Consider the following 13,294-nt stretch of genomic DNA (forward strand, 5'->3'; position numbering starts at 1 on the left):
AGAGTCCGAGCTCTTTACAGGACGCTTTGTCACTTCAAGCTGTTGCCGTCCCGTATAGACACGGTGATGCTACTTTTACACCAAATATACTTTAAAACAAACACCAGAGACCGCTTAGACTAATGTGTCACATGCTGGGAATGCTAGCATAATATCTAAATATAAACCATAAATGCTTAAAAATCACTTACCTCTGGATTCATGATCAGCAGAAGAATGAGCTCCTGAGCCGGACGCTCGCGCCAGAAATCTGCTGCAGCTCTGTGATTGGACAAAACCCTTCGTTCTTTTCGGAGATGATCTCCCTGTGAATGACCTCTGACCTTCTTTCTGTACGATCTGAATTTCTGCGCTTTGAATTTTAGAAAATTTGATTTGATGTTCCGAATTTCTTCTTCGTTTTGAAAACTCAAAGCTGTATTTTTAAAAACTGGATATTTGCAGTCTAAAGAATTCAGAACAAAAAAATCTGTTGAAAATACATGTCTAGAAAACTTTGCCTTAAAAATCCATTGTGTTAAATTTCAAATGTTAAATATTAAAGTGAAAAAACAAACAAAAAAATCTAAATCTAATTAAAAACTGTTTGAAATCACATATAATATTCATTTTTGTTAAATTACACTTGTTTATAATTAAAATTTACACAATCAAAAATTCAGATAGTTTTGTATTAATGTTATGTGCAAAAGCCATTTGAGGAAAAAAATAAATAAATATTTTAGTCTGAATAAAATGCAGGATTGTAAAATGAATAGTTGTGATTATAATAATTTTATAAAATTAAGATCACACTAGTGCTCCAGTAAACCACATTGAAACTCTCTTTGAGATTAACTGGAACTCAGTGTATTAGACACTAGAGCTGAAAAACCTAATTTGAGTTTTGTTCTTAAATATAATACATTTTCTAATAATATTGGAATTTAAAAGACATAATTTCAGTTGGCGGGATGCTTTTGTCTTCTCTCCCGAGGACACAAGAGACACATCGAGTGAAATATTACTAATGAACGTTTCTGCAAAGCAATAAAATAACACTACTATCTTTGAAAAAAAGTGCATGTTTAAAATAATGTTTACTAACCATATATAATTAATTACGTTGCTTAAACAATTAGAAACAAATCCCCATAATCATTTCAAATTCATCAGCATTTTTGCATTAGAATAGTTTTGTTTTGAAAGCCTTATTAGACATGTTTAAAAGGAAGATTTAAAGAATCAAACACAGCAAATATATGCTGTAATCTGCTGCAGATGCTGATATTTACAGCAGCACACGAATGTTACAGAATCTGAGAAATAGTGAATCATTTTAACAAAGTAAGAGATCATACAAAATGCATGGTATTTTTTTAGTACTGACCCGAGTAAGATATTTTATATAATAGATGATTACGTTTAAAAATAATAAAAATCCTCCAGCTCCTGCAGATTCTTCAGTTTTCCAGCATCTTTTGCGTATCTGAACTCTTTCCAGCAGTGACTGTATGATTTTAAGATCCATCTTTTCACACTGAAGACAACTGAAAGACTCAAACACAACTATTACAGAAGATTCATACTCACTGATGCTCCTGAAGGAAACACAATGCATTAAGAGCCGGGGCGTGAAAACCTTTTGGATGCAGCAGAAGATACTTGCATGTTTCCTGACACACAAAATAAAGTACAATTTACCTTGAACTTCAAATCAAAAAGTTTTCACTGGCTCCAACCCTAATCAAACACAGCTGAACCAACAATATCCAGTTCCTACTATTGTCAGTAGCAATCATTTTGATCAAACAATTACATTTCTTTTCGCAGTTTTATTTATTTGGTGAATTTTAAGTCTATATTCTGTATTTCATTTCTAATTGATATTGTGCTTTCTCATTTTATTTGAATAGGTACTTTTACATTTACTATGTATTTATATGTTTTCATACCGTGCCAATGAAAAAAAAAAGTTTTGAGTTGTATTTAAATCAAGATACAGCAGGACACACATTTCTCATGATGATATCAAGTGGACGCCCCTCTTCTCGAAATGATACATATTTTAATAGAAATAAACACATATATGCAAAGGTTACAAACTCAAATGTTAGACTGGATTAAAATATAAGAAAAATGTACAAGTGATAAGTTTTCTATTTCTGAATTTCAGGATACACAGTTATGATGATCTATATTAAATCTGGACAGCTCAGGATATAAGCTCATCACTGAAAATATCACATTGATTTTCTTGGTTTTCAGTGCTGTATAAACAGATCAACTATTTTCTTAATGTCCTTTGGATAAAAACGTTTTTTTGCTGAATTAGTTTAGTTTCCTTGAAGCTTGTTTCTTCTGTTCATCAACACTGCTCCACACATTACACTTCCATGCATTCATTTAACTTCACATCACTGATTCCTGTAGCGGCTCTTATTCACCATCAGCTGATCCTGAGGAAACTGAACTGACGTCTGAATACTGAGAGTCCTACAATAAAACACACAGACAGTCAGATATGAGTATGAGACATTACTGCTGTCACATCACATCAGCAGATCCAGCTCAGAAACACACAGTATATTCATATTACAGTCAGAGATATGAATCAGAGTATGTGAGCGGAGCGCGGAGTGGAGCATGTGATTTTGACTGGAGCGAGGAGCAGATCTTTTAAAAGTCGGAGCGTCGTGGTTTTCACTCGCTCCAAGAGCGCTCCAGCACCGCTCCGTCACGAGTACAATTCATGCCAACAGCCCGTAATATAACTGGATATTTAGCAAGAAATCACATGTTAAACATATTTAGCTAGCTTGATAGATAAGGATCACTCAAATCAGAAAGAATGTGAAGGCTATGACGGCGATATGGACATGAGCGGGAAGTTATAGTTCTCAAGGATGTTTGATTCTTCTAAATACTGAATATTTTCAGCTGAAAGCATGATTTAAACACGTAGACTACTACAACACTTAATTATTCACACTCAGACGCTTTCTCAATAATGCATTCAAACAAATGTAATCTTACAGAGCTACTTCATCTGTCTCTGATTTTGAATGAGCAGAAATCTGTAGAAGAAATGCATCGATCTGTAGTAAAATAACTGGAGAAAACCTTTCATCATAAACTAAATTTGCACCACAAAAAAACAATTAATACCTTTTAATGCTGACATATGTTATTTGTCATGTGGTAGGAAACAAGTTTGCAGATCTGTTTAATATAGGTTATGAACAGAAGTTGAAGTGTGTAATTTCACAGATACTGAAATACTTTAGACGTGGAGTGAAGGTGGAGCGGTGTTTCTGATATCAGTGAGTGTGGAGTGGAGCGGAGCGGAGTGATAATTAAATGATCGGAGCGCGGAGGAGAAATTGTTGACGCTCCACTCCGCTCACATACTCTGATCTGATGAACAACTGATCATAGATTAATAAGAGTGAATGATCAACAACTCTCTCTTTATCATTTACACACAGAGACACTGGAGGAGATGAACATATTCATATATTCATAGATCATCACAGAATTAAACAGTTTAAAGAACAGAAACTAAAGCTGAATTATTATCTTATATTCTCCAAATATGTCTGTTACTAAACTTTGGCCATTTTAAAAGATTTAAATAATAATATACTCACAGTAGTATAATCTCTCCAGTTTATAACGTGGATCATCTTTCAGATCAGAGAGTAACTTCACTTCTGATTGTCGTAGTTTATTCCAAGACAGACCCAGTTCTCTCAGGTGTGAGGGGTTTGATCTCAGAGCTGAAGTCAGAGCAGAACAACCTTCATCTGTGACGCCACAATCACTCAACCTGTAGAGAACAATGACACAGTGTTAATTGTAGTTGAAGTGTGTGTAGTTTGTTATTGACTCTGGTCTCAGAGCAGGAGAGGAGATATATTGACAGGCATTGCCACAAACTGCTGCTGATAGAATGAGATTTCTGCATGTTGATGCTCAATGCTGCTGTTTGAAACTGTCATGTGCTTCAGGACTGAACAGACACACAGAGCTGAATGTGAGATATTGTTTCATAGTGATATAAGCACAGATCTGTCTGGAGAAACACTCACTTGCTCCTCGAATTACGATTTACAGTTTACCTAAAAATGAAGATTAAAAATCATCAAAATCCCACAGACTTACATTGAGGAAATGTTCAGATGAGCCAAGACTATTCAAACTCCAACTGTCAAAATTCAAATGTAAACAAACTGAAGGTCTTTAGACTCCATTTAACTGCCATTCTATGTTCTATTTCTAGACCATTCAAACTCATTTAACCTTCCATTCTGTCTAATATTTCTAATCTATCAATCATCTATATGGCAGGGCTGCCAACTTTTGAGTTCAGCTTAGAGTGTGATTTTGGGGGCAGGGTTTTGATATGGGGAGGGGCTTATAGATGGGCGTGGCTTGGTGTGGAGAAAAATACAAACAAAAAATCCTTGCATTAGCAGAAGTGTATTAAGTATATATTGACTGTTGTAAGGTCCAGGCACTCGGCCCAAGGAAGGTATCCGGTGCTGGATGAAGGTTTCCTGCGTGTTCGGTCTTTCAGCGCGTAGAGTTAATTCAGTTTAGGTTAAACTCAAATCTAACTCCATTATTTATTTAATCTGACTCCATTTTAGTATGACCTCGAATTTAGGTTGAAATGCAAATTGGTTGAATGCCTTTTTAATTAGTATTCTTCTGACATTTGATTATTCTAGTTAACTCCTACTCTTATATTAACTTGTTCATTCAGGTGCTCATGTTGCTAACAAGGATACTATGGAAGCATATGGGTAGCATTATTCAATTTGGGATGTAATATGCAAAATGACAATGCAATATGTAAAATGGCAATGCATTTCTGTATTTACATTTACATTTTCCAATACATTTGTGCAATGTTTGGTGCAAAATTAAAATGAAAATTAAATTACATAATTTTAATTTGGCGTTTCCTACACCAGTTTTAATATGTAAAATGAATATTAATTTTAACGCTTTATAAGTTGCAAAATTAAAATTAAAATGTATTACAGAAATGATTAGATATGTCTAACATGTTTAAGCAAAAACTGTTGCAAAAAGATCATTTAAATGCTATTTTTCTTAAATGCATTAACACTCACAGTCAAGACACTTACGATTGCATTTTCATTCAATGTCCCGCAATGAATGTAGCAAAATTCAAAGTGCACATGGAAAATGCATTCCGAGCCGATCACGTGTCCGCCCCCTCCCGCCCTGTCAATCACTGCGTGAACAAGGCGGGGCTTACAGAAGGTCAAGAGACTCAAATCTCAAGAAGAGGATTCAAGTGAGAGAACATGGACAAGACAGATGGTCCGTGTATGTTTTGATCATTTCAGTTTATGGCTTCAATATTTCATTCACACTTGTGGGCGGAGCTGAAACGCTGCTGATTGGTCGAATAGCTCCGCCTTCAGCTCGGTCTTTTTATTCTTTCAGGCAGAATACGAGTCAGTGCGAGTGAAGCACTGTAATGTCTGAAACCACCGCTCACTGTTAATTAGCATAATGTTTGAATCAGATGTAGCTGGGCACATAATTCGTGCTGTCGAGACCTGCAAATTATTTCTAGGTTGTAGTATTGTATGAATATTGTCCCACTGATAAATACAGTGCAAATAGTTCTCTCTCTTTGGATAAAAGTGAAGTGGAAATAAAAATCAATAATAGACTGAACAGTTCCATGTCTGTAACATTTACCACTCTCAACTTTTAAGTCATAAGGCACTAGGTATGTGTGTGTGTGACATTAATAAGTAATTGTAAAAATTAATATAGTTAAATATCTAAATAAAAATAGTAAAATTAGCTCTATGCTGCTCAGTGCTCCTGTAGCCTACCTCAGAGCGCCCTCTCGCGGCTGTAGACGGTAATGTTTTCTCTTGCTCCTGAATAAATGCGACTTATATATGTTTTTTTTCCTCGTCATGACGTATTTTTGGACTGATGCAACTTATACCGAAAAATACAGTTAACATTATTATTATTATTTATTATGAGAGTAATTGACACAGACTAGAACTTAAATGTTTCACCCAATTCAGCTCAGATCTTCAGACTCATCTGACTCGTGTTGCTTGTATAACTGGCCAGACTTACCTTCCCAAAAAATCCTATTTAATTTTATTTCATAAATTTAACTATATTTATTTCCACTTCACTGACATCCAAGGAGACAGAACTATTTGCGTGGGACAATATTCATACAATAATTTAACGGGGTCTCTTGCAGGTCTCAGCAGCACAAGTTATGTGCCCAGCTACATCTGATTCAAATATTACGCTAATTAACAGTGAGCGGTGGTTTCAGACATTACAGTGCTTCACTCGCACTGACTCATATTCTGCCTGAAAGAATAAAAAGACAGAGCTGAAAGCGGAGCGATTCGACCAATCAGATGAAAGCAACGTTTCAGCTCCGCCCACAAGTGCGAATGAAATATTGAAGCCATAAACTGAAATGATCAAAACGTACACGGACCATCTGTCTTGTCCATTTTCTCTCACTTGAGTCTCTTGACCTTCTGTAAGCCCCGCCTTGTTCACGCAGTGATTGACAGGGCGGGAGGGGGCGGACACGTGATCGGCTCGGAAAGCATTTTCAATGTGCACTTTGAATTTTGCTACATTCATTGCGTGTCATTGAATGAAAATGCAATCGTAAGTGTCTTGACTGTGAGTGTTAATGCATTTAAGAAAAATAGCATTTAAATGATTATTTTGCCACAGTTTTTGCTTGAACATGTTAGACATATCTAATCATTTCTGTAATACATTTTCATTTTAATTTTGCAACTTATAAAGCGTTAAAATTAATATTCATTTTACATGTTAAAACTGGTGTATGAAATGGCAAATTAACCTTATGTAATTTCATTTTCATTTTCATTTTGCACCAAACATTGCTCAAATGTATTGGAAAATGTAAATGTAAATACAGAAATGCATTGCCATTTTACATATTGCATTGTCATTTTGCATATTACATCCCAAATTGAATAATGCTACCCATATGCTTCCATACAAGGATACAACGTAATCTACTAGAGTCAATAATCACAGACAGAATAAAATCAAATGTAACAATTTATTATCAGTCAAGTAAATATGTGTTCTGCCAATTACATATCCAATTGAAGCATATCAAATCATAGCATTATAAAACATCAAATTCTCAAAGATTAATCTTAAAGTAAAATAAGCATACCTGACCTTAGTAAATACATAGTATGAAGTGAAGAGACACACAACACACTACGGGCTTTCTGGCTACAGAATCGCACTGATCCTTTTGCTGCAATCCTTTAAATACCTCAGACCAAGACAAACATCCCCCGAGATGGAGACAGGAACTAACAATTGGAATTTGCATTAACTCAGGTCCCAAGCCTGGGTGGTTTTACACCTCAATGGGAACAGGGGGTAATTTACATGGAGGACCCTAGGAAAGGACACTCCCATTACAGTAATCAAGATATCTCTTGACTCTTCAGATCTGTATTATCTTCTAATCTACTTTTTTAAGATTGAGACCATTGTACCAGTTGCACGGAGACATTTCAAATGATACCAGACATTGACATTTTCATGTAATCATTTTGAGCAGACTGAGTAGAAGGAAGAATGGGTGATGGGATTTATAATGAAACAAATGGCCAGAAGGGGAGGAGGTCTCCTGCTCCTCCAGTCCATGGGGTGTCTCGAAGATGCTCGTGTATGTTTGTATTGTCTGTTTCTCAGGAGATCAAAGTATCTCAGGTTCTTTCATCTCTACACTGTCAAAGTATTTAGCAACTCTGCTAATGCTAACTTAATTCTATATAAACTATATAACAGCATAGGTCTATTAGTTACTAGCCTAAACTGGACGGAGACACGGAGCACCCTGTAACTCACTGACCTGCCTGCGTTCACCATTCACACGGTGCAGATGGGAGCAGTGGCACCCCAGAAACTATAATGGGGTGGCCAGATGAGGCCACAGTAAATAAATAAAGGGTTTACAATATTGACAATATGAAATCTCTGTGATTTCTGGGATTTTATCGATAACAATAATTACACAATATTTTGCTGAGTGTGTTATTGTGCTGAGATCTTATTTCTAATTGTGCGGACAGCTGACTCCTAAAGGTTTTATTTTTACATTTATGCCATTTTTTTTTAAAGTGATCACCATCTTTTAGGACAAATAATTGCATTTGGGCTGTTACCAAGCAAATGCAATCAGTATCAACAAAATTGATCTTTGCAACGCAGAGAAAACTGAAGCTGCATCTGAAGAGCCATTTAGATGTTTTTACACACTGTTTAATGCAGCTCTGAGTGACATTGAGTACTTTAACCTGCAGTTACAAATGAATAAATAATGTTTTGATATTTTAAACATAAAACATTGAAAACTGATGTTTAAAATAGTTAAAAAAAATGAAAAGGTACCTTAAATGTGAAATTAAAACCGCCAGTAGCTGGCAGCGAGTCACTGTTAATAAGTGAGTCATTGTGATTGAACCGAATCATTTAAACTGTTGATTCATTCAGGAACGAATCACTTTCATGTTGCTCAGAGACGCAAAACAGTGCTGTGTTTGGAATGATTTTTGTTTTAGAAATAGAGCAAAAACAGGGAACATGTTGTCTAAAACACAAGTCTCTTGATATTAACTTCTTGTTTATTGAACTGTTGTATAAAATCAATATCAAAACTGTAATTATATGCTGACTTTTGGAGAAAAATTTCACTCTTCATGCGATAGTAACCATTTGAACTTATATAAATTATATAGATCTATACATTTTCTGCCCCATATCTTGAATCATGTGATGTATGCGCACACTCTGTGTTTTGATTGGACGGGGGAAAAGGGCAGCTACTCTGGTGGAGCAAATATCTGCAATCTTTCTTGGTGGCTTTTTTTTCCACTTAAACTATTGTGAATATACATTCTGCATTTAAATTAATAGTGCCCACTGCAAACCATCCTAGGGCTGGCCAGAGTTTATACAATGGTGGTCCGTGGATGGGAGGGAGAACGGCTGACTTCAGTTTATGGGAATAAATTGTGTATTTCCCTCACTATTGTCACAAAAAACTCACTATACTGTCTGTCTGGTCTCTCTGCGCGTTGCTTTGCGAGATCATGAGGCACGATTTTTCCCCTCACTGCTGCACGAGTCTGCGTGAGAATATGGGGGTGTGAGAGCGTGAGAATTGGGTCAATCGCTTGCGTCTCACCCTGAATGTGTGAGAGTTGGCAGCTTTGTATATGGGGCAGTCGTGGTCTAATGGTCAGAGAGTCTGACTTGTAACCCACAGACGGGATGTACTGGTCATCAGGAGTAAAGTGATCAACAACACAAGTGTCTTGATCCATTCAGATGTGACAGAATTGTGTTTTACAGTCGTGTGATATGAGAACATTAAAGCTTCTGTAGTGATGCTGGCTGAAAACACACACCACAATCTAAACTTCATGACGAGGTCAAATGGAAAATGACAAAACATAGACTTGTAAATTCATCATCATAGTAATTTAACTTGCAGTTACTAACACTGTACAATAGAGATGTATTTATTATACAGTATTGTTCAAAATAATAGCAGTACAATGTGACTAACCAGAATAATCAAGGTTTTTAGTATATTTTTTATTGCTACGTGGCAAACAAGTTACCAGTAGGTTCAGTAGATTGTCAGAAAACAAACAAGACCCAGCATTCATGATATGCACGCTCTTAAGGCTGTGCAATTGGGCAATTAGTTGAAAGGGGTGTGTTCAAAAAAATAGCAGTGTCTACCTTTGACTGTACAAACTCAAAACTATTTTGTACAAACATTTTTTTTTTTCTGGGATTTAGCAATCCTGTGAATCACTAAACTAATATTTAGTTGTATGACCACAGTTTTTTAAAACTGCTTGACATCTGTGTGGCATGGAGTCAACCAACTTGTGGCACCTCTCAGCTGTTATTCCACTCCATGATTCTTTAACAACATTCCACAATTCATTCACATTTCTTGGTTTTGCTTCAGAAACAGCATTTTTGATATCACCCCACAAGTTCTCAATTGGATTAAGGTCTGGAGATTGGGCTGGCCACTCCATAACATTAATTTTGTTGGTTTGGAACCAAGACTTTGCCCGTTTACTAGTGTGTTTTGGGTCATTGTCTTGTTGAAACAACCATTTCAAGGGCATGTCCTCTTCAGCATAGGGCAACATGACCTCTTCAAGTATTTTAACATATGCAAACTGATCCATGATCCCTGGTATGCGATAAATAGGCCCAACACCATAGTAGGAGAAACATGCCCATATCATGATGCTTGCACCTCCATGCTTCACTGTCTTCACTGTGTACTGTGGCTTGAATTCAGAGTTTGGGGGTCGTCTCACAAACTGCCTGTGGCCCTTGGACCCAAAAAGAACAATTTTACTCTCATCAGTCCACAAAATGTTCCTCCATTTCTCTTTAGGCCAGTTGATGTGTTCTTTGGCAAATTGTAACCTCTTCTGCACATGCCTTTTTTTTAACAGAGGGACTTTGCGGGGGATTCTTGAAAATAGATTAGCTTCACACAGACGTCTTCTAACTGTCACAGTACTTACAGGTAACTCCAGACTGTCTTTGTTCATCCTGGAGGTGATCATTGGCTGAGCCTTTGCCATTCTGGTTATTCTTCTATCCATTTTGATGGTTGTCTTCCGTTTTCTTCCACGTCTCTCTGGTTTTTCTCTCCATTTTAAGGCATTGGAGATCATTTTAGCTGAACAGCCTATCATTTTTTGCACCTCTTTATAGGTTTTCCCCTCTCTAATCAACTTTTTAATCAAAGTATGCTGTTCTTCTGAACAATGTCTTGAACGACCCATTTTCCTCAGCTTTCAAATGCATGTTCAACAAGTGTTGGCTTCATCCTTAAATAGGGGCCACCTGATTCACACCTGTTTCTTCACAAAATTGATGACCTCAGTGATTGAATGCCACACTGCTATTTTTTTGAACACACCCCTTTCAACTAATTCAACTAATTGTCCAATTGCACAGCCTTAAGAGCGTGCATATCATGAATGCTGGGTCTCATTTGTTTTCTGAGAATCTACTGAAACTACTGGTAACTTGTTTGCCACGTAGCAATAAAAAAATATACGAAAAACCTTGATTATTCTGGTTAGTCACATTGTACTGCTATTATTTTGAACAATACTGTAAATGTTACCATTATTAGCCTGCTTAAATATTACCAGTAAATAAGTTCTTAAAGGACAGTTCATCCAAAAATAAAAATTGTAATTTTCTCAAAATCGTGTCATTTCAAACCTGTATGAATTTCTTTCTTCTGTGGAACATAAAAGAAGATAATTTCAGGAATTCAATAAATGTTGGTCCATGCAGAAATCAAGGGTAATCAAAATGGTTTGGTCACGTTCTACAAAATATCTGTTATACAGAAGAAACTAAGTCACACAGGTTTGGATCGACATGAGGGTGAGGAAATGATGACAGAATTTATTTATCAATAGATTTCCTGCATTCTAGCTCAAAATCAATGCTTTACTGTCAAGTTCATTTCGATGTGACCCAAATACATTATTAAGTTTGTTATATGTGCGATGAATTCAGTAATATCTATTATTATTTACTTCAATTAAAGGCCCTGTCACCCAGAAAAACATTCATGGGGGAACTCGTGGGTCAGATGGACTGGATTTATAATCTTACCACAGTTTCTCCAGTTTACAGTGAGGATCCTCCAGTCCAGCACAGAGACGCTTCACTCCTGAATCTCTTATTTTATTCCCAGACAGATCCAGTTGTCTCAGGTGTGAGGGGTTTGATCTCAGAGCTGAAGTCAGAGCAGAACAACCTTCATCTGTGACGTCACAATCTCTCAACCTGTAGAGAACAATGACACACTCTTCACTCTCTCAGATCAGTTTAGCTGTGAATCCATTAGTAAAGAGAAAGAACAAATCAATGTGTGATGAATCACTGGACTGAGATTTAAAACATAAAAAAAAACATGATCATAAATAATTTAAAGCATCATTCAAAAATAAAAATTATTTATTTTTACTGTCAGGATTTTTAACCAAATACAGGCATGTGATTGGAAACATTAGGCAAGGCAGGTTTATATATATAGCACATTTCGTACACAATAGTAATTCAAAGTGCTTTACATAAAAGAAAGTACAATTATAATGAAGAAAAATAATAACAAAAGTAAAACAAGCACTTTTAAAATTATTAAAAAATTTACTTATTTAAAATGAATTTTTTGAAGGTGAGCAATGAGTCATGTATTTTTGACAAACTTTTTTGAAATATAATTTAATTATGTCCAACTCAATTCCAGATTATAAGAAACTATAGCCATACCGTTACTATAACATATCCAACATCCGCCTACCATGTTTTACTACATTTTATACATGTGAGGACAAACGGAGAGTATACCAAAACACGATTAGCTTAAATGTTAATAAATTAAGTGTATCAGCAATCATAAATCAAAGAAGAAATTTCTTAGAAATATATGTTAGGTGACGAGGATCACTCGTCGCTTTGTGTAAGTTCCAGCACGAAACAGCGCGGGGGCGCATCTGTTATGATTTTCCGATGGTAAAAACAAATTATATGTTGTTGTATTACTTATCAATATATAGTTTTTGACCAGCGAATGTGTGCAAATGTGAATTTTTTTCTGTCCGTCATTAAAACGGCGATGGCGCCTGCCGCTGCGGGCATCACATTACATTTTCATCTAGGTTACAAACTAGTTTTTGTAGCTATATAGACGGAGCGCTCAGTTTTTCCTGTGGTAAAATGCATTTGGCCAAAATCGCATTTTATAAATGATTAAATGCTACTGTATGCACAGGCCATTTAAGTGTTGGCTATGTATTGGCTATGACTAGATGGCAAATGCTAGCCCCCTCTCTCAGGCGACACCCCACGTCTCAGTCAGTCAGTCAGACATCAAATAAATAAAATATGAGCCTTTATAGACATAGTGTTTAGTAGTACTTATCTAAACAACAAGATATTTATTTACCCTTCGCAAAACTTTGTTCAGCTCAGCTGTTGTCTACTGTGCAGCTGCTGCTGTGGAACTTCAGTTGATTCAATGAATATAGAGGGGGCGGAGTTATCAGCTTACTGACAGCTTGAGGATCCAATAAGATTTACACAAGCTCGTTTTAAGAACTTTCATTTGCTAAATATTTGTAAAACAGACAGACAGAAGTAAAGGGTGACCAATAGCATT

General features: G+C 36.1%; 2 protein-coding genes across 6 annotated transcripts in view; one reads left to right on the forward strand and one right to left on the reverse strand.

Moving 5' to 3' along the window:
• LOC127964942 (uncharacterized) overlaps nt 1-13,294 on the forward strand; it is a 171,511-nt gene that overhangs the window by 112,926 nt on the left and 45,291 nt on the right. The gene's annotated exons all lie outside the window — the stretch shown is intronic.
• The window catches only part of LOC127964893 (NACHT, LRR and PYD domains-containing protein 12-like), a 97,135-nt gene continuing 85,868 nt past the window's right edge, over nt 2,028-13,294 (reverse strand). The window contains exons 8-10 of the mRNA XM_052565378.1: nt 11,746-11,919; nt 3,630-3,808; nt 2,028-2,475 (exon numbers count right to left, since the gene is read on the reverse strand). Coding sequence (XP_052421338.1) covers nt 2,474-2,475; nt 3,630-3,808; nt 11,746-11,919 — 355 coding nt within the window. The 3' untranslated portion in view covers nt 2,028-2,473. The remainder of the gene's footprint in view (nt 2,476-3,629; nt 3,809-11,745; nt 11,920-13,294) is intronic.

This window comes from Carassius gibelio, chromosome B9 (genome assembly GCF_023724105.1).
Source record: "Carassius gibelio isolate Cgi1373 ecotype wild population from Czech Republic chromosome B9, carGib1.2-hapl.c, whole genome shotgun sequence".
NCBI classification, from domain to species: domain Eukaryota; kingdom Metazoa; phylum Chordata; class Actinopteri; order Cypriniformes; family Cyprinidae; genus Carassius; species Carassius gibelio.